General features: G+C 36.7%; 2 protein-coding genes across 3 annotated transcripts in view; both read right to left on the bottom strand.

Annotated features, from left to right (window-relative positions):
- The window catches only part of LOC116744470 (lymphotactin-like), a 65,793-nt gene that overhangs the window by 25,085 nt on the left and 13,033 nt on the right, over positions 1 to 27,675 (bottom strand). The gene's annotated exons all lie outside the window — the stretch shown is intronic.
- Positions 4,304 to 27,675, bottom strand: part of LOC116744461 (lymphotactin-like) — a 36,399-nt gene continuing 13,027 nt past the window's right edge. The window contains exons 1-4 of one of the 2 annotated variants that reach the window (XM_032614252.1): positions 8,244 to 8,280; positions 7,512 to 7,659; positions 5,549 to 5,663; positions 4,304 to 4,645 (exon numbers count right to left, since the gene is read on the bottom strand). In XM_032614252.1, coding sequence (XP_032470143.1) covers positions 4,486 to 4,645; positions 5,549 to 5,663; positions 7,512 to 7,572 — 336 coding nt within the window. In that variant the 5' untranslated portion in view covers positions 7,573 to 7,659; positions 8,244 to 8,280 and the 3' untranslated portion in view covers positions 4,304 to 4,485. Of the gene's footprint in view, positions 4,646 to 5,548; positions 5,664 to 7,511; positions 7,660 to 8,243; positions 8,281 to 27,675 lie in introns of those variants that run through there. The other variant, XM_032614262.1, reaches the window with a different exon arrangement.

Here is a 27,675-nt window from a genome sequence, read left to right as displayed (position 1 = left end):
ACTTAAGTATTTCTGGCAGGGATATCTCCACCAAAAAAAAACACAAAAAACAAAAACAAAATGGTGCACGTATAGAAACAAAAATGGCGTACATATAGAAATTCAAGGAAGCAAATATCAAAATGAAGAAGACTTTTTTTCCCATTCAATGGGGAGAAGAGAGTGAATTAATTATTCAGGTATTATGCCTATAATGGAGTTACTCATTGAAATATATTAATGTGGGTTTTTTCCCTTTCCACATTGGTGTCTGTAGTGGGTATTTGCCAGAATGGTGGCAATATGACTTCCTATGTCTATGGACATTCCCATATCATAGTCCTTTCTCCCAACGTAGAGTCCTGAGTCCATCTCCAACCTGTCATTGTCATATGGCTTAGATTGAACCAATCAAACTACCGCTACAAGTTTGGATTTGGAAGAGATTAATATGCAGATGGAATGCTCCACATGGAATCCATGTTTTGGGAGAATTTTGTGATTGTGGACAAAAGCCATGGAGTTTGTTTGTTTTTAGTTAACTGACTTTATTTTTAAGGTCAGTTTTAGTTTCACAGCAAAATTAAGCAGAAAGTACAGAGTCCCCATATATCCCCTTGCCCCACACACAGGTATAGCCTCCTCCTATCATCATCCCACACCAGAGGGGTCCATTTGTTCCACTGATGCACCTACATTGACACATCATCACCCAAAGTCCACAGTTCCCATTAGGACACAATCTCTGTGTTGTACATTCTATGGGCTTTGACAAATGTACCCACCCTTTACAGCTTCATACAGAATAGTTTTACCACCCCAAAACTCACCTGTGCTCCACCTATTCATCCCTCCCTCAGGCTAAATTTCTGGAAACCACCACTCTTTACTGCCTCCATAGTTTGCCTTTTCCAAAATGCCATATAATTAAAATCATATATTATGTAGTCTTTTCACTTTGACTTTTGCACTTAATAGTATATTTTTAAGTTCCTTCCATGTCTTTTGTGACTTGATCGCTCATTTCTCTTTACTACTGAATAGTATTTCATTGTATGGGTGCAGCAGAGTTTATTTATCCAGTCTCCTGTCGAAGGACATCTTGGTTGCTTCCAAGTTTTGGCAATTTTGAAAAAAAGCTATTAAAACATCCGTGTGCAGGTTGTGTGTGAGCATATGTTTTCAACTCATTTGGGCACATTCCAAGAATAGCAAGTGATGGATCATATGGCAAGACTATGTTTAGCTTTGTGAGGGACTGCCAAACTATTCATAAGTGGCTGTGCCACTTTGCATTCCCACCAATAATGAATGAGAATTCCTGTTGCTCCAAATCCTTGCCTTCATTTGGTGTTGTTAATGTTTTCAGTTTTTACCATTGTAATAGGTGTGTAGTGGTATGTCATTATTATTTTAATTTGCAATTTCCTGATGAGGTATGACGTTGAGCATCTTTTCCTTTGTTTATTTTCCATCTGTATATCTCCTTTGGTGAGGTGTTTGTTAAGATCTTTTGCCTGGGTTATTTAGTCAAGTTGTTTGTTTTCTTATTGTTGAGTTCTAAGAGCTCTATGCATGCTTTGGATAACAGTCCTTTATCAGATAAGTCTTTTGAAATATTTTCTCCTAACCTGTGGCTTATCTTCTCCTTCTCTTGACAGTCTTTCACAGAACAGAAGTTTATAATTTTAATGAGCTCCAACTTAATTTTTTCTCTTAAGGAGCAGACCTTTGGTTTTATACCTAAAGCAAAAATAATCTCCAAACACAAGGGCATCTAGATTTTCTCCTATGTCATGTTCTAGATGTTTCATAATTTTGTGTTTTACACTTGGCCTAGGATACATTTTGAGTTAATTTTTCTTGAAACGTGTAAGGTCTGTGTCTAGATTTTTTTTTTTTTGCTTGTGGACACCCAGTTGTTCCAGAACTATTTATTGAAAAGATTATCCCTTCTCCCATCATACCCACTCTAAGAAGAGTTGTACATTACCACTCTCTTTCCTGAGGCTGAGATATCACAGAAAGTCACTATCTGAGATCAGGCTCAGTTTCTTAATAACTGTGTGCTCTTAGCCAAGACAATCAAGCTCTCTGTGGCTCAGTTTTCTTACCATTTAAATTTCAGTGACAGTTTTAGACTCGCTGTATCCTTACATCTAATATCTACGAACAAATATAACGCTCTACAAGTATTACAATCACAGTGGAAGAATTTCCTAGTGAAGAGAGAAACATGTGACAACGTCTTTCTTCAAACTAGCTAAGGATGCATCTTTCATTTCCTATTTAATAATCGTAACTCATACTTATATATAAATTCAGAAAAATTTTAGAGAACATTCTTGGTATAATTCTCCCCTTCTCTCTGTTATTTCTATTTCTTGATCATGTCCATATTATTACCTATTTCAAATGCTGTACTGCAATTGGCTTTCTTACATCATAGTGTCATCTGCTGGATTGTGAGTTCCTGGAGAACAGAAGTGGTGTTTTAATTATCTTGACATATACTAAGCTTAACAAGCTGTCTGTCTTATAGCAAGTACTCAAAACTACTTGCTGAATTGAACCTCCTGTTAATAAAGTTTATTTTCTGTTATACATAATTTTAGAAATATGAAAGTATAGAATGAAGGATATAATGTAATTTGTTATTCCTCCCATTCATCCCCAGAATATTAATTGACCCCCTTCCACCGTTCTGTGCTAGGCAAGGGGACCTGGTGTCACACAAGCAGCTTCCAGTCTAAATACAGGATTGGGGTGAGGGAAGCACAGACAGGCAAAGGAGCAATTTCAATATAAATTGGTAAGATTTAGGTTAAAGTTAAGTATAAGATGCCACAGAAGCACAAAAGAGGGGTTGCAGTCACTAAAAATACAAATTAATATTGTAAGATCTCTCCTTCTTAGATTATTTCATTGAATTGAATTGAAGTCCAAAAGACCACAGGGTTATTGTTAGTAGACTCAGGTCCTACCTAAGTGATTCAAAACATCCAGTCAGTTAGTTAAAAGTTATGTGCACTATTTGGTTGAAACCTCTTAGCCTTACCTAGCTCCCTTAGATAATGTGATAACAAGATATGTATACCTATATTCTTCCACATATATTATTATCTTTTGAAAACCTCTAGAGTTTGGAAGACATTTGGGAAACTCAAGTACATGTTCAGTCAGGAAACTTTCCTTTCATCTTCTGTGACTTTGCTAGGTTTCACCCCTCATAAAACAAGCATTTTCTTCTTAGTGTTTCATTTAAGACCAGCTTTGAACATTATTATAGGCAAACATCAATGAGAAAGGACAGATGACACCACCCTTTGCTAGGAGGCACTGTGTTAATCATTTCCTCTCTGGTTCACTAGTTGGATGACTAGAAGTAAGCTGATTCCAACAAGCTGCCCTCAGTTAACCTCTGAAAATACTTGACATTGCTGACTCTCCCCTTAGGACTAGTAAAACAGTCCTTTCTCTTCCCTTGAAACTATCTAGGTTTGATCATCTCTTAACTATTTAAAATCACATAGAAGTGGATGTATACATCATCAGCTACTTGGATAGTAGAGTCATACACATGAATCAAATTAGCAACTTAATAAGAACAGGGGGGCATGAGTCTGGGGTGCTAAGTGACCAGGTGAAGTAATGTTAATTAAAACGTTACTACAAATTGTGATCACATTCAAAAAATGTTCCAGGTGACAGTGTTTGGAATGTTAAAATCTTACTGGCAAAACAAAAAAGCATGACTTGTATGATAACTAGAGTAGTGACAGTTATGGAAATCACAGAAAGGCAGTGAGATCATTGCCCAATTTGAGGAGAATTGATTTTTGTTTGAATAAAGTATCTTTCCATCAAAAGTCTAATCTTTGCTACTTTGGCAAATGAAAGAACTCGGAAGTTGTATTTTTTTTTCTTTCTTTTAAGGAGATCAAATGAGACACAGAGGTATGAGAATTTGCTCCAGATCAAACTTGAATGAAGCTACTTTTTGAGTAGTGAACCCTCAGAATGGGACCCCCAATAGTGGTTGGATCATTTTCTCCTTTATTCCATAAAAATAGAACTCCATTATGAAGACAGGTTGAAATAGATTTTAAATTGTCATTGTCACAGTTGTCACCTATAACTCATGTGTAGAGAACCATTTTGCACTAGAACCTAAAAATGATGAATATAGCTTTCATCTCTAATAAACACTGACCAAAATCTCTCCCATCATGGCTATCAACAAAAGGAGGTACAGTTAAGACAGAAATGGAACACAAATGATGAATTACTTTTCCCAATAGGTAATGAATAAACTTTGGGACTGTTCTTAATAACAAATATGTATTAATTAGAGCATCTAAATGAATATGAAAGACATAAAAATATAAAAACAATAATTTGACTCAAGCAGCACTTTATAAAAGGTGAATATAATGTAATTAGTCCATGAGCTTTAAAGGGAAATGAGCTGCCTGGCTAGTGAGGGGACAAGATGCCAGAGGGTCACTACCCACTCAGGGTCACAGCTGTATTGCTGGATTGCTGGGCTCCTGTAGGCTTGGTCTGGCTCACATTTCTCCTGGTGGACTTTATTGTTCGGACTGCTTTGTTCACCCATTCAACTTGTGGATCAGCACAGACTTTAAGGCCACGTCTGGTAATAAATCTGCAATGCAAAGAAAAAATAGACAAAGTTAGTCACATCCTCAAAGTCTTGGGACCAGAAGTTAAGATCAGATCATATATAAGAGATCTTGTGCAGAAATGACTGGACAAAACAGTCTTTCAGATTCAGGAGAACATAAATGAAAATCTTTCCTCTGCAATCTATTTTCCCATAACTGAGAAATAGCTCCAGGTAATACCCAGATCCCTGGTTCAGCATAACTTGCAGGCTCCTTTTCTCATCATTGCTACCAGGTGATGTAATTAAACTGGACATTTGAGGTCATCTAGTCCAATTATTACATATCATCTTCTTTTCCAAATTAAAACACACTCATCTTATTTTCTGGACAAAAGGTAATTTCTTTATCATAGTTTTGGGGGTAAAGTTGCAATTGTGTGTTGGGAAGGGTTGCTGTTCTGAAGATGAGATCCTAGAAAGAGAACGGTACCATGAAGGCTAGTTGTTGACACTATTCCTCGAGATATGGCAACTGATAAAATATGGCACTCTACTCCAGCCCACCATAAGGGCAGAGAAAGGCAGGGAAGGGGAAGGATGGGAAGGAAGGCATCCCACACCAGTGTGTCTCTATGGTCAAATCCTGATCTGAAACAGCCAGCTCTAAACCTAACCCTCGGGACTGAACATATTATTCATCTGGTTCCCAGTTAGATTCTTCTGCTAAGATAAAGCAGAAAGGAGGGTGATAGTCTTCACTCGGTTGCCAATTTTTTGTCATAAACATTGTTTGGGGCTACGTAAAGGCATGGTTCATATGGAAAAACAGAAAGACTATTGGCTACGTTGAGGTTTTCCTCCTTGTTGACATTTTTCCTGAGGAGGGCAGCATTTCTATATACTGTGTTCCATCAAGCTCATATTTGGGAGAGAGAAACTCACATCACTGCTTTCATGGGGCCCTCCTTGATGGTGTAGGTCTTGATGTTTTTAATTGGCAGTCGCTGGGTAGTCAGACTCACACAGATGGTCTTTTCTAGAACTTCACTCCCCACACCTAGGAAAGAAAACCATGTAAATAAAAATAAAATATAATTTCTAATACTATAAATGTTTGAATGCTATAAATAAAACAACAAAGAGTGACATGATAAAGAATAATTTGGGAAAGGAACACTAAATATGGGAGAGGTAGCTCACTTTTGACTGAATAAATAAAGGCATTCTCATTTTAAATGGTAAAATGTAAAATATGTGAAAGAAGTAGTTCATAAAGTACTCCTCCTCAATAGAAATGGTCCAGGGGATTAAACTTTTTAAGTGTAGGGAACATCTTACATTAGAGAAGGGAGAATTACTTGGAAGAGTGAATAATAATAAGGGTTTTCTAAAATCTAAAAAGGGTTTCTAAGTGCTGATTTCCTCCTAAGTTGAAGAGACTGGTATTTGCTTCTCAAGGAAGCAAATATTCTCAGAGACTATTTCTTAGAGAAATATTCAGCAAAAAAGCATCTAAAATAATAGCTGATGATGACAAAGTTTGAGCTACAGTGTTGCTGATATCAGAAGTCTTTCTATAAACATGAAACTGAGCAGAAGGTATTCACTAATATTGCTCTTCATCTCTCCTTCTCTCCATCACACAATATCCAGCCTGTACATTCTTAACCCTCTACATTTGCCTATTTATTTATTTACTTATTTTTTATTTTTTGCCAATTTATTTCTGATGCTGAACTATCTCTGAACCCAATGAAAGAGGGAAATACCCAAGTGTCTACAGTCTTCCTTAGTCTTCTTTCCCCTACCCATACATGGGTTTCCACCAAATGGTAGAATATTGTCTCAGAAAAATGCCAGCCAGCCATGGTTAAGACAACATTTGGCCTAAACTTTCTGTTTCATCAATATTTTTTTATTTGGGGCACAATTTCAGGGAGTTCCAGACATTGCCATCTCTATTTACGGACACCCTTGGCATCCACGATCAGGTTCAGATATTCTAGTCTAAGTAATAAGTCTACGGATTAGGAGGTTGAAAGGACAGTTAACTGAAACATTAATTATACCCAAAGGATATTCTCTCTTGTTGCCAGAGCCACAAGGAGAAATACACTCCAACCAGCTGGGAAAAAATGATCCTTTAAGAAATATGTGTAGAATGCTCAGGTAAGTCTCAGTGTAGTTAAGTCTCATCTGGGTATGTCTTGTAGGTTTATTTGACTGTATATAAGACATTGATATTTGTTAGCACTTATGGTCTCTTATAAACTCAAGAAATTGATCATCAGTGGGAACAACATTCATAGAAGTAATAATAGACTCTCCTACACACTTAAATGTAATATTGATTTCCTGGGTATGAAGGTATGAGCTACCAGTCATTTTTGTTTTCATAGAAAACATTGATTTCCTTCAGAACATACACCCTCTAGCTCATTCCTGCATTACGAAATGTCAAAATCTGGAGAATTTTCAAGATCAATACTAAATAGGCAAAACCTTCAAAGTCGTCATCACCATTCCACAGCGAACATTAATCAAGAAGTTAGGACTTGTGTGGAAACCTGATAAGTGATTATAAGATTTATTGCATTTTAATCCCTGGTAAGGGTATCGGTTATAACATTCTTCTTATAGATAAGTAAGCATAGGCACAGACAGGCGAAGAAATTTACCCCAAATCACCCAATTGTGAAAAATAGGAGACCAGATTGTGACCAAGTTCTATCTTCGAAATCTACAGAGTCTCCTAGAGTCAAATTATTCCCATTTTCACTAGGGAAGTCTGAGGCTAAGCTGGGCGAAAGTTTACTGCAGTCAAAGCTTGAGTCAAAACGAAAATGTGTGGCCACTGCCTGCATACATAGATGCTCCTTATCTCATAAATAAGCTTTTGACTTACCTTCCACAGTGTATGCAGCGAGACAGCAGATCCCGAGGAAGGCCAGGATGAGAAGTCTCATGGCTGAGGTCCTGATGAGCTGTGCAGCGAGAGGCTGAGGAACTGATCCTTTCAGTCTCCTTTATTCCTCCAGTGATCAGCGCACTTCCTGTGGTGAGAGGGCGCTTTCGAGGTGGGTGTGGAATCACGGAAAGTCTTTGCAATACTGATGCTTTCTTTGGTTGAAAAAAAAAGTTCCTTTGTCCCCACTCATACTAACCCAACACCTTGTGGCCTTTTCTCCTCCTCCTGTGGTTAATGTGTCCGTGAAACCAAATACGTGCACAGAAGAAACATAGTGGTCTCATCTCCTGCCACCAGTCTAAATTAAAACCTTCCACTGCACACATGCCAGTGTCATGGCCCAGCACAGGGACAGTGTAAAGGAAACAAGGTGGAGTGGTCCCTGTGGTCCATCTCCCCCACCTGCCTCATGTAACGTCAGCTGTGACGTGAGGCTTCCACCACTGTGGATCCTAAGCCCAGTGATACCTTAGGGAGGTGAAGGGATGCTGTTGCTTCCCTGAGTTCCTCACTCCTCTGCCTTAATCTTCTTATTTCTCTCCTCTGCCCTCATTCAAGTGATCGCCTTTCTTTACACCAGCCTCCCCACATACCCAAGAAACATTTCAATAATGATGATTGGAGCCTGTCTATATGCACAGGTTTGCCTTATTTTAACTTAATACATACCTTTTTAAAAGATTTTGAAAAGTTGTCCTCAGAAAAACTTTATTTTGGAAAAAAGAAAAAGGAAATTATCTATAATCTTACCATTCTGACTGTTTTCATTTTTATTTTTCTTCAATGAGTACCTATCGGTATATATATGTTTGCAGAGTTGAGACAATTATAAAGACTATTTTTACATCTGTGTATATATGCTGCCATGTTTCTTCATAGTCTTCATGCTTCTACTCTAAATAAACACATGCACAGGCACTTAAACCAGCCCCTTATAACTTATTGTTATATAAACCACATCTGTAAGGTAAATTTTGATTAATTACACTGAATCTTTTGCTTTTAATCACCAGACGTAGGATTACTAGGCAAAATCATATGATCATCTTTATAACTCTTGCTACTTATTGACATATATACTTCCCAAAATATAATTTCCATTTGCAATTCTTCCAGCAGGGTTTCAGTGTATCGGCTACAATAGAACCTATCTGGCACTCAATTTGCTGTTCTTGGTTTTTGTCTTGTTTTATTTAACATAAGTATCTATAAAATGCATTTATTAATTATGTGTGTAGCTAAAAGGTTTTGTCATTACCATTCAGGGATATGAAAATAACATTCTGATTAAATATATGTATAGCTAAAAGTTTTTGCCATTGCTATTAAGGATATGAAAACTAATTCCTATATTTCTATAGAAATTATAGGTTAACCTCTAAGATGCTTTTCATTAATGGCATTTAATTTTCCACCCAGATTTTACTCAGAAATTCAAATAGCTTTTTAGTTATCTCCACGTGGCTACACTGTCAGTTCTTAAACTTTGAACACATCTTTCTACTCAAAATGCTTCTCCTCCTATTACTCTTTGACATCGAATAATGTGTTATCTACTATTCAATTTCCAAATACAGATTACTTGGGTCATCTTAGACTCATTGCTAGCCACCCATATGTTGTTCTCAACCAAGCTGGACTAAGTATACCTTCAAAGTAGCTCTTCTGTATGTCTTCTCCTCTCTCTCCACAATGCTCAAGGCAAGACCCCATCACTCCTTGTTAGGACTACTGCAGTATACCAACTGATTCCCCAGGTTTGGGTCTCCTCTGTTTCCAATCTATTTTCCACAGCATTGCCAGAGTAATCATTCTAAAGTCTTGATCTAATCAGATTGTTTTCCTGCTGAGAACCTCTTTGCTAATTCCCATTGCCTACAGGATTCATTCGTTGTCATATATAAAGGTGTTCAAGATATAACACTGCTTCTTTTAAGACTCATTTTCCACCACTCATGCACATGGTCCAAAACCTCTAGCCTTAATAAATGTCTGTGCAGTCAACCAAATGGGCCATCCTCTCTTCTACTCCCAATGTATTGCCTCCGTTTTCTGGAATGCCCATCTAGCTCCCTACATAATTATTTGTAAACTCATTCTCTTTCTACAAGTTTTCCTGAATTCTCTAGATACAATTAAGTTGTGCCATCTTCAATGACCTCTTGGAACTTTCTAGCCACCACTGTTCTACCACTAATCTCATTTTTATTCTCCTACTCAATTACATTTCTGCATCTCCCACTAGATGGCAGGCTGCTTGAGAGCAGGTATTTGACTCAGTGCTGTCTGGGTCTCTGGCACTAGCAGAAAGTTTGCTATATAGTGGACGCTCACCAAATGGTTTTTGAATAAATGAATTTTTCAAAAGACCAACATTATAATATTGTACATTAAGTAAAGGATGAACATCTAAAAACATAAAGCCTGAAGACTGTGCCTATGTCTTCCTCTCCTGTTTATAGTCAAATAAACAAACTGACCAATGGCTGAATTTTTACTTAGCATATTGAAATGGAATTTCTTACACTCTAAGAATGAATTATTCATTTCAATTGTTCAAAGCATGCACTACAGTCTCTAATGGAGAAGAACTAAGTAACCAACAAAAAAGTAGAAACCTATTGCAAAATGGGCATAATCTGCTAATGTGGACGTTGATTGACAATCAGTTGAAAGATATTAGAACAAATTTTTCTCATCCTTGACTCCTCTCTTTCTCTTACATGCCACACCCAATCTGTCAGAAAGTACTGTTGTCTCTCTGTCCTCAAAATACAATCTAAACCATTCTCATCACCCCAAGAGACCCAACTCCAAGCCACCCTCACTTCTCATCTGGATTAACAGATTCATGCAACAGCCTCCTAACTGATTTTCCTAATTCCTCCCTTATTTGCTTTTGATCAATTTACCACCCTGACAAAGGTAATCATTTCAAAATGTAAGTAATATGTTACTTCTCTGCTCAAAAATCCTTCAATGGAGCACATTTTCATGAGTGAACAACAAAGTCTTTTTTTTTTTTTTTTTTTTTTTGCACAGGCTCCGGACACGCAGGCTCAGCGGCCATGGCTCACGGGCCCAGCCGCTCCGCAGCATGTGGGATCTTCCCGGACCGGGGCACGAACCCGTGTCCCCTGCATCGGCAGGAGGACTCTCAACCACTGCGCCACCAGGGAAGCCCCTCTTTTTTTTTTCTAAGTATTGTTTAATATATTTAGGTGCTTTGCTCTATGTTAATCACTTGACCCTAGAGTAAAGGTTAAAGGGCAAAAGTATTAAAAATTAATATAGCTACCATAATTTGTTAATGATACACAATATAAAAAAGAGGAAAATTAAGGCATCAAAAACATAAAATGGAGTGGGGATTAAAATGGATAGAGTTTTTACATGCACACAACGTTATGTAGTCATAGTAGGCTGCTATATTTGTCAGATGTTTATGTAAGCCTCACGATAACCACAAAGCAAAAACAGTATATACACAGAAGAAAAGAGACAGGGATCAAAGCATATTACTATAGAAAATCATCAATTCACAAATAAATTCAGCAACAGAGGAAAAAAGAAACAAGGGGACTACAAAATAACTAGAAAACAACTGACATGGTATTAGTAAGTCCTTAATTATCAATAATTACTTTAAATGTAAATGGATTCAATTCTCCAATCAAAAGGCCTAAAGTGACTAAGTGGGTTTTTAAAAAAGACCCAAGTACATACTGCCTACAGAGACTCAATTCATTGTTAAGGACAAAAAACAGCTCAGAGTAAAGGGATGGAAGAAGATATCCCATGAAAATGGAAACCAAAAGGGAGCAAGGCTAGCTATACTTATATTTAGACAAAGTAGACTTAGGTCAAAAACCATAACAACGTGACAAAGAATGTTATTTGTCTAGAATGTAAAGACTGTAAATATATACAGTCTTAACAAGGGTTTACACGTACCTCCATGACCTATGCTCTCATCTCCCATTTACTCTCTGACATCATCTCCTGCTACTCTTCCCCACTTCTTTCTCCACTGCAGTCCCAATGACCTCCCTGGTGTTTCTCAGACATGTCAGCATGCTCCTGCCTTCAAGTCTTTTCACTTGCTGTTTACTTCGCCTGGTATTTTCTTCCCTCAGACATAAGCATGGTTCAGTCCCTTACCACCTTCAAGTTTTTGTTCAAATACTGCTTTCTTATTGTGGCTTTCCTGACCACGCAATTTAAAAGTGCACACACATACCAATTCTGGTATCACTTGATTTCTCTTTGCTGCTCTACTTTCATTCATAGTACCTAGCACCTTCTAATATAACAATAATTTACTTTTTTATTATCCGTCTTTTTCCTGGAGTTGTTTGCCTTTTTCATTTCCTCAGAGTCTAGGACAATGCCTGGCATAAAGAAGGTGCTGAATTAATATATACATTCTAAATGTAAATATATAAGAATGCATAAGTGTATGAGTGTGTGAGAAGTCATATGATCACATAAAATATTTGTACCTGCAAAGACTAGTACTCTGGAAGATCAGTACCATTTATATATGTGTGACCACAGAGTGGAATGGTAGAATTTTTTTTGAAGGAAAAAATTCTTGGGGGGAAAGAAAGTATAAGCATGAAGGGTGAAAGTAAGAAAATTCAATATATTTTCTCTTTTCTTTTTACTGTATGGTCTGAATATTTTGATTCATCTGAAAAGAAAATTAATTCATATTTTATCATATGTAACATGTAATTCACATAAAAATTTCTTCTTCTGTAGAATGAATGTTTGCATAATATTCCATTTTTCTATTGGATAAGTTATTTTCTTATTGATGTGTATGATTTCTTTATGTATTTCCATACTAATTCTTTGTCTTTTATACGTGTTGCAAATATTTTCTCTCAGTTGGTAGCTTATCTTTTCACTTCCTTTATGATGTCTCTGATGGGCAAAAAAATATTAATACCAATGTAATCAAATTTATCTATATTTTATTCTATGGTTAGTACATTTGTGCTTTAATAAATTATTTTCTTCCCCAAAGTCAACAAAACTTACTCCACAGAAAGTTTTAAAGTCATGTATTTGACACTTAAATTTTTAACATTTCTAGTGGTTATTTCTGTCTGTAGTGTGAGATAGAGATCCAAATGCATTTTTTTCCTCTTTAGATAACTGAATTTTCTAGCTCTGGTTTTGAATAGTTTTTCCTTTACCCATGCTACCTGTCACATATTAAAGTTCCACATACATGTGCACCTCTTTCAAATTCTCTGTTGCGTTGGTAAATCTGTCTATCCTTGACTCATACCATTCTATTACTATTTAATTACTATAGGCTTATAATTTAACCTTAATTTCTAGTAGGGAAAACCCCCTTTCCTTAATCTTTTTCTTCAGAAGTGTCTTGGCTTAAGCTCACTGGTGATCATGAAAATATAAATCAAACCACGTGTGACCCCACTTTATTCCCATTCAAATGGCCAAATTAAGTCTAATAGTACTACTGTGATGGCAGGGATATGGAACAACATGAATTACTCATGGCATTAGAAATTGGTACAACACTTTGAATAGCAGTTTGGCATCATTGTGTAAAGCTACACATTTGCATATCCTGAAGCTCCAGGAATTCCACTCCTAGATGTATACTTAGAGAATATCAAAAGGAAGGAACACATAGATAGGAGATATTTGAAATGCTCAAGTTATCTGAAATGTTAAGTTGGAGGTAGGTTACTAGTGGAACATTACACAACTTAATTAATTGTATAAAAGAAGGTCATATGTAGACCAATGATGGTAACCTATAATTCCATAACTCAAATTGGACTAACTGCTATAACAAGCAAACAAAACTCTTACTGCCATAACACCAGAAAAAAAAAAGTTTACCATTCACTCACACAAAAGTCAGTGCAGAAGTGCCTAGCAAATTGTTTTTCTTAAGGGCTCTTCTCCAAAATGTGACTCAGGAATCTAGTATGCTTGTACCTTTGAGCAAAACTAACCCTTACAGCCTGGGAGTCCTTTTCTTCCAGCTTCAGAAAGGAAATGAAACAACACAAAAAAGCACACCTACTCTTAATTACTTTGAACTGGAACTGAAATTTTTTTCTTTGGTCACATTTCACTTGTAAGAACCAGTTATCTGGTCCCATCCTAGAAGCAAGGACAGAGGGGAAGAATAGGGTGCATCTGGGAAATGTGATCTAGATCTGTGTTTGGAAAGAAGAGCAGTTAAGGTCTAGTATGCCCTGCCTCAGCCATACAAGTAGCTAAGGACTCAAGGGCATTAACCATTTATGAATAACAATATTACAAATTAAGTAGAATTATTATCTATACTTTATAGATGAGAAAATGGAGGCTAGGAGAAGTTAAGTAATCCACTCACAATCCCAAAGCTTAGTGATAACAGAGTGAAGATTCAAACTCAGATCTGCCAGATGTCAAGGCCTAAGCTTTTAAACAGTGTGCTAGGCTGTCAGATATTCTCTAATGCACTTACAGTTCCCTATTGATAGTCTCTAGGTTATTTCCTTTCTAAACCCCAGACCACACAGCAACAAGGATAGCCATGTTCTCCTTCTCAATGGTGAAAAACTGATACCATTTCCACTAAGATCAGGAACAAGATAAGGTTGCCCACTCTCACCACTATTATTCAACATAGTTTTGGAAGTTTTAGCCACAGCAATCAGAGACGAGAAAGAAATAAAAGGAATCCAAATTGAAAAAGAAGAAGTAAAACTGTCACCGTTTGCAGATGGCATGATATTATACATAGAGAATCCTAAAGATGTTACCAGAAAACTACTAGAGCTAATCAATGAATTTGGTAAAGTAGCAGGATACAAAATTAATGCACAGAAATCTCTTGCATTCCTATACACTAATGATGAAAAATTTGAAAGAGGAATTAAGGAAACACTCCCATTTACCATTGCAACAAAAAGAATAAAATACCTAGGAATAAACCTACCTAAGGAGACAAAAAACCTGTATGCAGAAAACTATAAGATGAAAGAAATTAAAGAAGATACAAACAGATGGAGAGATACACCATGTTCTTGGACTGGAAGAATCAACATTGTGAAAATGACTCTACTACCCAAAGCAATCTGCAGATTCAGTGCTATCCCTATCAAACTACCAATAGCATTTTTCACAGAACTAGAACAAAAAATTTCTCAATTTGTATGAAAACACAAAAGACCCCAAATAGCCAAAGCAATCTTGAGAAAGAAAAACAGAGCTGGAGGAATCAGGCTCCCTGACTTCAGACTATACTACAAAGCTACAGTAATCAAGACAGTATGGTACTGGCACAAAAACAGAAATATAGATCAAGGGAACAGGATAGAAAGCCCAGAGATAAACCCCCGCACATATGGTCATCTTATCTTTGATAAAGGAGGCATGAATATACAATGGAGAAAAGACGGCCTCTTCAATAAGTGGTGCTGGGAAAACTACACTACAATGGACAGCTACATGTAAAAGAATGAAATTAGAACATGTAAAAGAATGAAATTAAAACACTCCCTAACACCATACAAAAAAATAAACTCAGAATGGATTAAAGACCTAAATGTAAGGCCAGACACTATAAAACTCTTAAAGGAAAGCATAGGCAGAACACTCTATGACATAAATCACAGCAAGATCCTTTTTGACCCACCTCCTAGAGAAATGGAAATAAAAACAAAAATAAACAAATGGGACCTTATGAAACAATAAAACTCTCTCACTTCATCCCAGCTTATCCCTCCCCCTTCCCATGTCCTCAAGTCCATTCTCCACATCTGTGTCTTTATTCCTGTCCTGTCCCTAAGTTCTTCATAACTATTTTTTTTTACACTCCTGTGTATGTGTTAGCATACAGTATTTGTTTTTCTCTTTCTGACTTACATCACTCTGTATGACAGAGTCTAGGTCCATCCACCTCACTACAGATAACTCAGTTTCATTTCTTTTTATGGTTGAGTAATATTCCATTGTATATATGTGCTACATCTTCTTTATCCATTCATCTGTCGATGGACACTTAGGTTGCTTCCATGTCCTGGCTATTGTAAATAGAGCTGCAATGAACTTTGTGGTACATGACCCTTTTTTGAATTATGGTTTTCTCAGGGCATATACCCAGTAGTGGGATTGCTGGGTCATATGGTAATTCTCTTTTCAGTGTTTTAAGGAACCTCCATACTATCCTCCATAGTGGCTGTATCAATTTACATTCCCAGCAACAGTGCAAAAGTGTTCCTCTTTCTCCACACCCTCTCCTGCATTTACTGTTTGTAGATTTTTTTTTTTTTTTTTTTTGCTGTACGCGGGCCTCTCACTGCTGTGGCCTCTCCCGTTGCGGAGCACAGGCTCCGGACGTGCAGGCTCAGTGGCCATGGCTCACGGGCCCAGCCACTCCGCGGCATGTGGGAATCCTCCCGGACCGGGTCATGAACCCGTGTCCCCTGCATCAGCAGGCAGACTCCCAACCACTGCGCCACCAGGGAAGCCCTGTTTGTAGATTTTTTGATAATGGCCAGTCTGACTGGTGTGAGATGATACCAAATACTACTTTTGAAAGTTATTCTGTGAAAAAGGAAGACTGGGGTCCATTTCCAGTAAGTTTGGGAAATTTTGTGTTTTATTAAATCACAGTGTATATCACCATATTAAGGGCTCTGAGAAGAACTGCAGTAAAATTCAGCTAACCCAGATTTTCCTAAATATTTTTAACTTACAGAACACTTTTTCATAGAAGACTTAAACCAACTGGAGACGTGTTTTAGAGATACTAATCCAGAGTGTTGGTATCTACTTAGGAGGGTCATAATAAAACTTGGGTGTGATAGGAGTGGGTGCTAAAAATAGTCACTGTCCAAAACTAGAGCCTGGCCTAGAGCAAGGGAGGTTGGAAATATTTTGATGGTGAATTCAACACAGGTATAGAACTTGATGCTAGTTGGAAATCCAATTGTATTATACATTTTTCAGTTGAATTACCCAGCCAGGGGAGAAATCTTGACTCTGTGGCAGTTTTCTCCATGATTACTACTCTGTTTCTACTTACTTTCCAATAAAATGTGTAATTGTACATCTTGTTTTTCTCACAGCTTAGAAAAAATATTAGATCCTAATCAGTAACCAATTAAAACAGTAACTGATGTTTTTTCTTTCAGAAACTGCTAACAATGAGTGCTTAACTTTTACAGGATTTTTTTTTTGTACACTTAAGTTGAGATACTGTGCAAAGAGAATTAATTTTTTTCTCCTGAAAACAAGAATTATATAGAAAATATCTATTTATTTCACTGGCATGAACTTTGAGTAATTAATTATAGTCAAATCTGTAAAATTTTATTTATTAAACTGAGTCACTGGATTTTTTAAAATTAGTGAATTCTAATGAGCTGTGCCGCACAGATATTATCTCTAAATGATAGATACTGTTAATAAGTCTATACTAGTAGCATAGCACATACACCCACCTCATGTTTTGTAAATAAATTTTCATCAGAACACATCAATGCCCATTTGCTTACATTTTTACTGGATGCTTGCATACTGCAACAGCAGAGTTGGTGAGTTGGTCTTCAAAGGTTAAAATATTTGCCGTTATAGAGTTTGCTGACCCCTGGGTCCCCCCCTGATTTGTATGTATTATTGAAACCAAGCTATGTTTAATATACTATCAATGAGGTAAAACATGCAGAGAGAGAAAAAAAGACTAAATAAGTAAACCAAAACATTTCCGCGCATTCCCTTAGGAAGTTATCAAGTTCATGGTCAGGCTGGCAGAGTGAGGAAGACATCCAGTAAGAGCTAGCTTCTGACATTTCAATTCCCTGGGTCATTTATTAGCTATTTAATTTATTCATTCTTTATTAATAAAAGTATATGCCACTAGCAGGCAGGCACTTCGTCATTAGGTAGGTTTGTATTCACCTTTGTTCCTTGATAAAAGGTACAGTCACCAAAAAGGACTCAAAGAAATTTCTAAAAATGTTTGTGGTTATCGAAAGGTTAAAAACTACTGCTCTCCACTATATGGGAATGTGTTACTCAGGGCCAGGGATCCACAGGATCAAGCAGGATCAAGGTGACAGAGGAAATACTGCATGTTGGTCACTGTACAGAAGTTGCTTAAACATAGTGTTGCTTACATTGTTCATTGTTCACAGATCAATGAGGAAGCTGGACAGAACAGGCAATCTAGTCAAAGTAACCAACTCTCCAGGGAAGCTTAGGTTGGGACGAAGAAGTGTGCTTAGTCTCTATGATGTCAAGTCAATCACTTTGTCGGGAATTAAAATTAGTAAGCACGGGAGTCATTTTTGGTTTTGTTTTCCTTTTTTCCAGAAGTCGGCATTTTGTGGTGCAGAATTCAAACATTTATGGATTTCCTAAACTGGATGTCAGGTAGACTCAATCTGCCTGGAAAGAAATATACCTGAGGCCCGACATCCATGGGCAGCAGCCATCCTAAGGAGCCTTTCCTTGAGAAGCCACATACTGCAATGGGAATCATGACCTGTAAAAGCAGATCATTCAATCTTATCCTGATCCTGGTTCAGTTGATACAAGATGTGTTACATGAAGAAGAATCAAGATCATCCCCACCTCACAGATATCAGAATTAGAAATGGAACATATAACTTGTCTGGATCATAGGAGGAACTCAATAAATGGTAGTGATTACAATCAAAAGATAGACACTGAAACCATCACAAAGACTCTGACCCTAGAACCAAGTCTGTCAGAGAAGTTGGTGACAAAGAGCGGAAAGTGTTTTTTATCAGAGTTTATGATTTTATTTTTATGAATACTAACGATTGATTTTTTGGAGTCAGCCAAACCTATGATCCTCTGTTTCCCTTACCTGATCTCCTCCCCATATTTGAAATACCAGGAGGAAGATGTATGTCACTAGACACCTTTAACCTCAAGCAGGAAGACATTTCCATCTTCCCAGTGAAAGGATCAGTCACAAATACAATAAGACCTCTTTATTGTGGAAATATTTGTATGTGAGTGTTATGGATTACCTAACTCTCTGACTAACCAAAACAATTTTTAACTTTATTCTTTACTGAAAATTTTTCCAATATTTTTTCTGATAGAGCAGCGGAAAAAAACTGAATCTTTAATGTCAGAGTCTCAGTCAACACATTTAATATTAGTGCCACAGGCCAATAACCGATATACAGAACCTAGAAGGATTCTGACAATGTATGCATTCACTTAAAGAACATATGATATTAGATTGAATCTGAGTGGGTCCTCAATTTGTTTGATTGTAAAAACAAACTGATCAAATGTTGTCTTATCAGAGGTTTATCCTGGTTATTTCATATAAAAGAGCAGCCACCATCCCACTCCTAAAATTTCTCGTCACCTGCTTTATTTGGACTCATAGCTCTTATCATCACCTTTGACACATCTTTGTATATTCTGTGTATTGTTCTCTCTCTACTAGAATCTAATGTCCTAAGAGCGGAGACTGTTTCAGTCTTGAATTCTCAGTGCCTATAATGTAGGAATTCAATAAACATTTATTGATTAAATAAAGGAATAGAAACTGATTCTCTTGTCATTTTCTTCTAAGAACAAAAAAGAGAAGCCCTGTTCAATTTAACTCGGAGCAAACCACTATATGCTGATATTATCCTAGTATCATGAAACATATGGAGAGGGAAAAGCTTAAAGTTTACGGGGACTAGAACAGATCTTAAAATGATCTAGCCAATCCACTATCCTTTTATGAATGGGAAAACAAATTACACTTATGGATGCACACAGTTCAATGCATTTTGAGAAATGAATGCACCTCTGTAACTAGTACCACAAGATATAGAACATTTCCATTACCCTTTGTGTCCTTTCCCACCCAATCCTCTCCATCCCTGGGCCCAGGCAACTACTGATCTGCTTTCTGTCACTGTAGATTAGTTTTCCTGTTCTAGAATTTTATATAAATGGAAGCATACAGTGTGTAATCTTTTGAGTCTGCTTTCTTTTACACAGCATTGTGTTTTCAAGATCCATCTATATTGTTCCATGCATCTGAAGTTCGTTTAATTTTATTGCTGAATACTATTTCATGGCATGGATTTAGAAGAATTTGTTTATCTAGTCACCTGTTGATGGACATTTGGGTTGGTTCTAGTTGTGGGCTTTTATTAATAAAACTGCTGTGAATACTCTTAAAAAGCAAATTGCAGTTATGGGCAACCCCAGGAAACATGCTTATTCTGTCATAGCTCTTGGTAGGTCTCAGTGGAAGCGAGAAGAAAGACCACTACCAATAAAAAATAATGTGATCTATATGGGGGTGAATGATTAATGCATTTCTTTGTTTGCTTTTCCAACTACACAAGACAGAGCCCCCGTGGGAAAAGTACACAGTGATGGGTTCATGTGGTGGATGCATGCTTGCACGCTAGTCTTCCCCCCATCACCTGCAGTGGCTCCTTTTCTGCTGATCCCCTTCACAGTTCACTGCATCCAACCAGGAAAGACATTAAAGTAAAATTAAGTATGAACTGCATTGTGACCTGGAAAATCCACACAACTCTAACCCATCTACTTCCCTTCTTTCTGTAAATGACATTACTCAAGTAACTTAAAACTTTCAAAATGTAGATCATCATCTTTTTAAAAGTTGTGTTTTGTACACACGTAATTGCATTATATAGTTTCTTATTTATGGTATTTTAATATCTTTCATAATAAGCCATAACCGTAAAGCTGTTCCTGCAAATTTCCCTATAATACTTATAAAAGTTTTATACTCCCCTTTGCTACTCAGGTGAGTTTATTTACCTTTTCCTTCTCTTTATGATCGTGATTATTTTCCTTTGGGTCACAATCAATAGTCTACAAAAATGGGTCACCACACCTGCACTAACATCTACACTCCCAGAGCCTGCCCTTTTTTTAGTTCTTGTTTCTTCTTTCTTTCTTCATGTCGTTTATATTATCCCTGCTGTAGGAATTTACTTAATCCTTGTATTTTTATCTCCTATGGAATAGCAAAGTCCATTAATTATTGAGTTTACCATCCAAACCAAAGATGGAATCATCCTCCCACTGTTAGAATCAGTTGATAGCCCTAACATTTAAAAAACATGTCTTTAGATATTCAGCATCTGGATTTTTCTTACATAGTCAAAATAAATTTGTTAGGGGTATTTACATTTGCATAACTGACATGAAAGGAGTTTAATAAATGTGTAAACTTTGCTAATTTAGTGCTTAAAAAGTTAGTGTGAGGGCCTTCCCTGGTGGTGCAGTGGTTGAGAGTCCGCCTGCCGATGCAGGGGACGCGGGTTCGTGCCCCGGTCCGGGAGGGTCCCACGTGCCGCGGAGCAGCTGTGCCGTGAGCCATGGCCGCTGGGCCTGTGCGTCCGGAGCCTGTGCTCCGCAACCGGAGAGGCCACAACAGTGAGAGGCCCGCGAACCGCAAAAATAAATAAATAAATAAATAAATAAATAAATAAATAAATAAATAAATTAGTGCGAGGAAATGCTAATCCGTTTAGTAAACAGTTCCTAGAAGTGAATGTATTGAAAGCAATTAGAAAAGGTTACACGTGTGCTTTACGTATTTCTGGAAGGTATTTTGGTATTTCCACCAAAAAAAAAGCGCACGTATGGAAATTCAAGGAAGAAAATATCAAAATGAAGACGACTTTTCTTTTCCATTCAGTTGGGAGAAGAGAGTGAATTAATTATTCAGGTATTATGCCTATAATGGAGTTACTCATTGAAATATACTAATGTGGGTTTTTTCCCTTTCCACATTGGTGTCTGTAGTGGGTATTTGCCAGAATGGTGGCAATATGACTTCCTATTTCTATGGACATTCCCCTATAATAGTGCTTTTCCTCAACGTAGAGTCCTGAGTCCATCTCCAACCTGTCATTGTCATATGGCTTAGACTGAGCCAATCAAACTACCACTACAAGTTTGGATTTAGAAGAGTTCACTATGCAGATAGAAGGCTCCACATATCCATATTTTGCAAGAGTTTTATGATTGTGAACAAAAGCTTTGGAGTTTGTATTTAGCTAACTGACTGTTTAAAAACTTTTTTATTGGAATATTATTGATTTACAATGTTGTGTTAGTTTCAGGTGTACGGCAAAGTGAATCAGTTATACATACAAATATATACACTTTTTTATTGGCTTTCTCTTTAAGAGCAGTTTTAGTTTCACAGCAAAATTAAGCAGAAAGTACAGAGTCCCCATATATCCCCTTGCCCCACACCCATGTATAGCCTCCCCCTATCATCATCCCACACGAGAGGGGTCCATTTGTTCCACTGATGAACATACATTGACACATCGTCACCCAAAGTCCACAGTTTCCCATTAGGACACAATCTCTGTGTTGTACGTTCTATGGGCTTTGACAAATGTACCCACCCTTTACAGCTTCATACAGAATAGTTTTACCACCCCAAAACTCACCTGTGCTCCACCTATTCATCCCTCCCTCAGGCTAAATTTCTGGAAACCACCACTCTTTACTGCCTCCATAGTTTGCCTTTTCCAAAATGCCATATAATTAAAATCATATATTATGTAGTCTTTTCACTTTGACATCTTGCACTTAATAGTATATTTTTAAGTTCCTTCCATGTCTTTTGTGACTTGATCGCTCATTTCTCTTTACTACTGAATAATATTTTATTGTATGGATGTAGCACAGTTTATTTATCCAGTCACCTATTGAAGGACATCTTGGTTGTTTCCAAGTTTTGGCAAATTTGAAAAAAGCTATTAAAACTCCATATGCAGGTTGTGTGTGAGCACATTTTCAACTCATTTGGGTCCATTCCAAGGATCACAAGTGATGAATCATATGGTAAAACTATGTTTAGCTTTGTGAGGAACTACGAAACTATTCAAATGTGGCTGCACCACTTTTCATTCCCACCAATAATGAATGAGAATTCCTGTTGCTCCAAATCCTTGCCTTCATTTGGTGTTGTTAGTGTTTTGAATTTTTGCCATTCTAATAGGTGTGTAGTGGTGTGTTATTATTATTTTAATTTGCAATTTCCTGATGAGGTATGACATTGAGCATCTTTTCCTTTGTTTATTTTCCATCTGTATATCTCCTTTGGTGAGGTGTTTGTTAAGATCTTTTGCCTGGGTTACTTAGTCAAGTTGTTTTTTCTTAGTGTTGAGTTTTAAGAGTTCTATGTGTGCTTTAGATAACAGTCCTTTATCAGATATGTCTTTTGAAAATATTTTCTCCTAAACTGTGGCTTATCATCTCATTCTTTTGACAGTCATTCACAGAACAGAAGTTTATCATTTTAATGAACTCCAACTTAATTTTTTCTTTTAAGGAGCATGACGTTGGTGTCATACCCAAAATAAAAAAAAAAAATCTCCAAACCCACCGTCATCTAGATTCTCTCCTATATCATCTTCTATGTGTTTAATAATTTCCATTTTACATTTAGGCCTATGATATGTTTTGAGTTATTTTTCTCATGAAATGCATAAGGTCTATGTCTATTTTTTTTTTTTTTTGCGTGTGGATGCGCAGTTGTTCCAGAACTATGTGTTGAAAAGATTATTCTTTCTCCAACGATTTGCCTTTGCTTCTTTGTCAAAGATGAGTTGACTATATTTGTGTAGATCTCTTTCTGGGCTCTTTTTTTCTTCCATTGATAAAATTGTCTATTCTTCTGCCAATACAACACTGTCTTGATTACTGTAGTCACAGAGTCATGATTGTGAGAACCCACCTGTAGGTAGTCCCACAGTGTAATTTGGTAATTATTCTTCAAAAGCATGCTCTATTGTTTGCAACCAAGAACTCACAGGGAACGAATGATCTCCAAAGACAGTCAAATGTATTTTCTTGATAGTAAGTTGCCAAACAATTAGCTCTTTATTATTCTTCTTGAGGCAATATGATATAGATAAAGGAAATGGGATTTAAAATCAACGGACCTGAGTCTAAGTTTTGGTTTTGCCTATGGCTAACTGTATGATGCTAGGAATCACCTAACTCTTCCAAATCTCTGTTTATTCTTCTGAAAATGGGAATAATTTCTGTGTCATAAGGTTATTTTTGAGAAGTAAATGATACTAATCAAAACACTTGACAGGTAATAGAAAGCCCTCAATTAAAGCTCTTTACATTTACTGTCTGCCAAGATGATCTTCTTACTCCAAAGTATTGTACCTAAAAGATAAGGTAAGGCTTTCTATTTGATTGGATGTACCAGCTTAGGAACACTGGTAACAATAGAGAAAATAATTGAATATTTTAAGGAAATACAAAAAGTTTTAGCATGAGTAAGCTGAACTTTTTAGTAGTAACAGCTCTATAATTTAAAAATAATAATTAATTATTAGTATAGGATTCAAACAAAAGAAAGGATCAATATATCTTGTGACTAAGGTAGATCCATATACGTTGCATGTTTAGACTAGGTATTGTTAGAAGACTTCTCTTATCTGTTCTAGTTAGTTAAGGATCTGCAGAAGTGGTATTTTTATAAGCAACAATAAGCTTATATGGTCTACTTATTTCTGTTGAAAAACAATTTTATTTTTTCTGTATTATATAAAGTTTAATTAATAGTAATTATAGAAAATTGCTTGAAAAACAGAAAAGCAAAAATAAAGGTAATATCATCTATAATTCTACTATCCAGGGATAACCATTCCCAGGGTTTAGGTGTCTATCTTTCCAGAATATTTCTTATGCACTTAGGTAGAGAGATAGATGACAAAAATAAGAATATACTATATATTCTGTTCCTTAACCTGTTTTCTTTTCACCTAAAAACATTCATAAGCATATTCCACAGATACATAACGGCATCATTTTTAATGACCATTGAGAATCTCTTAAATCCATGTAACAAAATTTATTTAACTAGTCTCCTGTTGATGGATATTTAGATAAGTTTAATGAGAGAGAGGGGGTTATTACCAAAACTGCAATAAACATCCTTTCCCATATATCTTTGTGTACTTGACCAATCATTTCTTTAGGCAAATTACCAGAAGCACAGCTGCCATGTTCCATAAATGGTACCCACTGGTCTTAGCATCACCCTCATCTGTGGAGAAGCATCATTATACTCCCAGAACCCACTTCAATTAAAAAGAATAAAAGTAAGTCTGGGGTTCTTTTTGATAACATAGCACAAAATAATGGTAGAAGTGACCCTACTAACAGCACTAGCACTGCTGCTGAAGCCTGGTTATTCATTTCTTCATCCTAAGAGAATAGCAATGATGCTATTAACAGAGTATCATACCACGGCTGCCGTTTTCTTATCAGATCTGTGTGTGTGTGTGTGTGTGTGTGTTTCTCTGTCTCTCTCTCTTTCTCTGCCCCTAGAAGTATGTAAGCACGAATATACTACCCCTAAAGCATAGTCTAATCCACAGTAGGTCTATGTGGTTTGTTGAAAGTAACCAAAAGTTCAGTGAAATTTCGCCACTAGTGGTGATGAATACTTTCAAAACCGTTAGTCCTTAGACTCAGACCACCATCAGATATTCCTCAGAGGCTAAGCTTAGTCATATTCACAAAACTTTCTCCAGTCACTGCTTGCTGTCTCTAAAATCAGGCTTCTGTTCTGTGAATGACTGTCAAAATCCAGATGACTTTTCTCAATTTATCTGCTTTCTCCATATGTTTCCATGAATTCTGATACTAGGCTACTACTTAAGCAGAAGTTAAAACAACCTGTTCAGTGCAAAAATTTGCTTTTTGAAACGACAAGGGGGAAAAGAATTAGAGGATGCACTTCCACTAGGTATGGGAGCAGGTAAATGTAGGGATTTAATAATTTTTCACTACAAAAGTCCTACACTTAGATCTTCTGAAAAATGTAGCAGACTTAAAACACAAAAGAAAAATATTTCCCTAATTTGTACTCTTCACTGCCGAAAACTGGTTCAGAAAGACGATGAACATAGAATCACTATGGAAAGTTACCAGGACAGAATTTCCATTCCAAAGTTCCACAGAAGCAAATTTCCTTGTGGGCATCTTGTAAAAGATTATAAATTTGTATTTGAACATATACTAGAGTTTATGATAAGAAAATTTCTATGGACAGGTTTATACCCAAGAAAATAATATTCATGGACAACCACAGAACTTGAGTACGAGCAAATTTTTCTTCATAGATCAAAAAGAAATGGCTGAAAAAGTTGGGAGTGTTTGGACCAAAGCAGAGAGATGCTCAGGAAGACAGACTGATCTTTACCTATTGGCAAGGGATTGCTTGTAATCATATGTTCCACTGGATCAATCTAGAGTGCATGGGAAGAAAGTACCAGAGGAGAACCATCAAGAAAACTGGTATGTCTACTTTAGGAGGAGTTTCTCACCCTAGAGGTGTTAAGTACAAGCTGACAATGCTTACAGAAGGTACCATAATGTGGAGCCATTTAATCAAGCAGTTCAGACCAGGAAGTCTATTGAAGTTGTAGAACCAAGTGTGTAGTTTCAGACCCCAGAATACCCAGTTTACACAATATTTAATGTAATACGATTTCATTTATGGAATATCTACCTCCGAGAAGTAATATACTGTAGTGGTTAAGGGCCAAGTAGAGTGCTGTATTTATAGCCAGATTGATCATTTGGTAACTGTGTGACCTTCAGTCAGTTACTGAATGCACTTAATCTGTCTGTGCTTCAGTTTCCCTCTCTATATAAAATGAAAGTAATAATACTGATTACCATATGGAGCTGTTGCAAGAAGTAAATGAGCTATTAGCACATGCAAATTACTTAGAGTTGTTCCTGGCACAGATACAGCATTCAAAATATATTAGTTGATGTTATTAATGTAATGCTAGTATTATGCAAAATGTTATGTACAAGAGAGTAAAAGTTATTAAAAGAATATTTTAGAGTCATGTTATGTGAGGATAATTACCTACTTGATTCAGTAATGAAAGAAGAAAACACTTGCTTTTGCTTAAATGACTCAACAACTGAATGGGAGTTTTTCCTGATTTACCTAGATACTTAAACCTTCCTTTTCATTTTTTTTTTTTCAGATTTTGCATTTGAACACAAAACACTGACCAAGCATATTCTGTTCCTAAATGATCTGTTGCTTTTTGAATAGGGATATTGAGTGAGGTGTGGGGCAGACACCAGATCTGCTGCTCTGCAGGACATATTTCTGTATCAAGATTGGACTGAATTCCTTTGAGGTCTCCTCCAGCCAGGCTTGCCAGATAAAACACCAGATTCCCAGTTACATCTGGATTTTAAATAAACAACAAATAATTATTAGTATAAGTATATTTTAAGTATTGTACAGACACACTTTTACTAAAAATTATTTGTCTGAAATTCAAATTTAATTGGGTATCCTGTATTTTTATTTGCTAAATCTGGCAGCCCTACTTCCAGCTGTGAGACCGTGAAAGCTGTGATTCCCTTGAGCATAGTTCTCAGCTGCAAGTGACGAAGGGGTTGTCATTTTCCTGTTAGATTTTGTCCCACATCCAAAATACACTCTGATTTACTTTCTGTAACTTCCTATAATGTAAATAATTGTAATCTTACGTTGTGTATCTCTTTTTAAAAGCCCACTAATAAGCATGGCAGCATTTTCTAGTTTTTGCAATATAACATAGTCAACAAAAAGAGAATAAATCAGCTTCAATTATCTTCTATCTTCTCTAGTAAAGGGAATGATTTTCAAAGACAGAGCAAGTAGTTAAAAGAGTTAAAAGAGAGTCGAAGTTAGAGGTAGGTGGTAAACAGCAAGACAGAGGCTAGACATTTTAATAGATTCAGATCTGTGGACCAAGATGAATTATGTCAGCCCTGTCTCAATGGCTGGGCTCTGCCCTCTGTGTTCACCACAGCTGAGACCATTAATTTTCCGCTTTGTAGGCACAGTCCCACATTTGATCTCTAATAAATCTGGACATGGAGATTGGCTATCCCGCATCCAGACACCTGTCCTGCTGGGCCAAAATCCAAGATAAATGGGAATAAAATCTCTACCACCCACTATGGAAAATGAAGGACACATTTGTCTCTCAATAACCTGGACACAAGGCAAATTTAAATCAAGTAGATACTTCTCCTT

Source organism: Phocoena sinus, chromosome 1, assembly GCF_008692025.1.
Source record: "Phocoena sinus isolate mPhoSin1 chromosome 1, mPhoSin1.pri, whole genome shotgun sequence".
In the NCBI taxonomy this organism is placed as follows: Eukaryota; Metazoa; Chordata; class Mammalia; order Artiodactyla; family Phocoenidae; genus Phocoena; species Phocoena sinus.
This window is presented reverse-complemented; position numbering and strand designations above follow the sequence as displayed.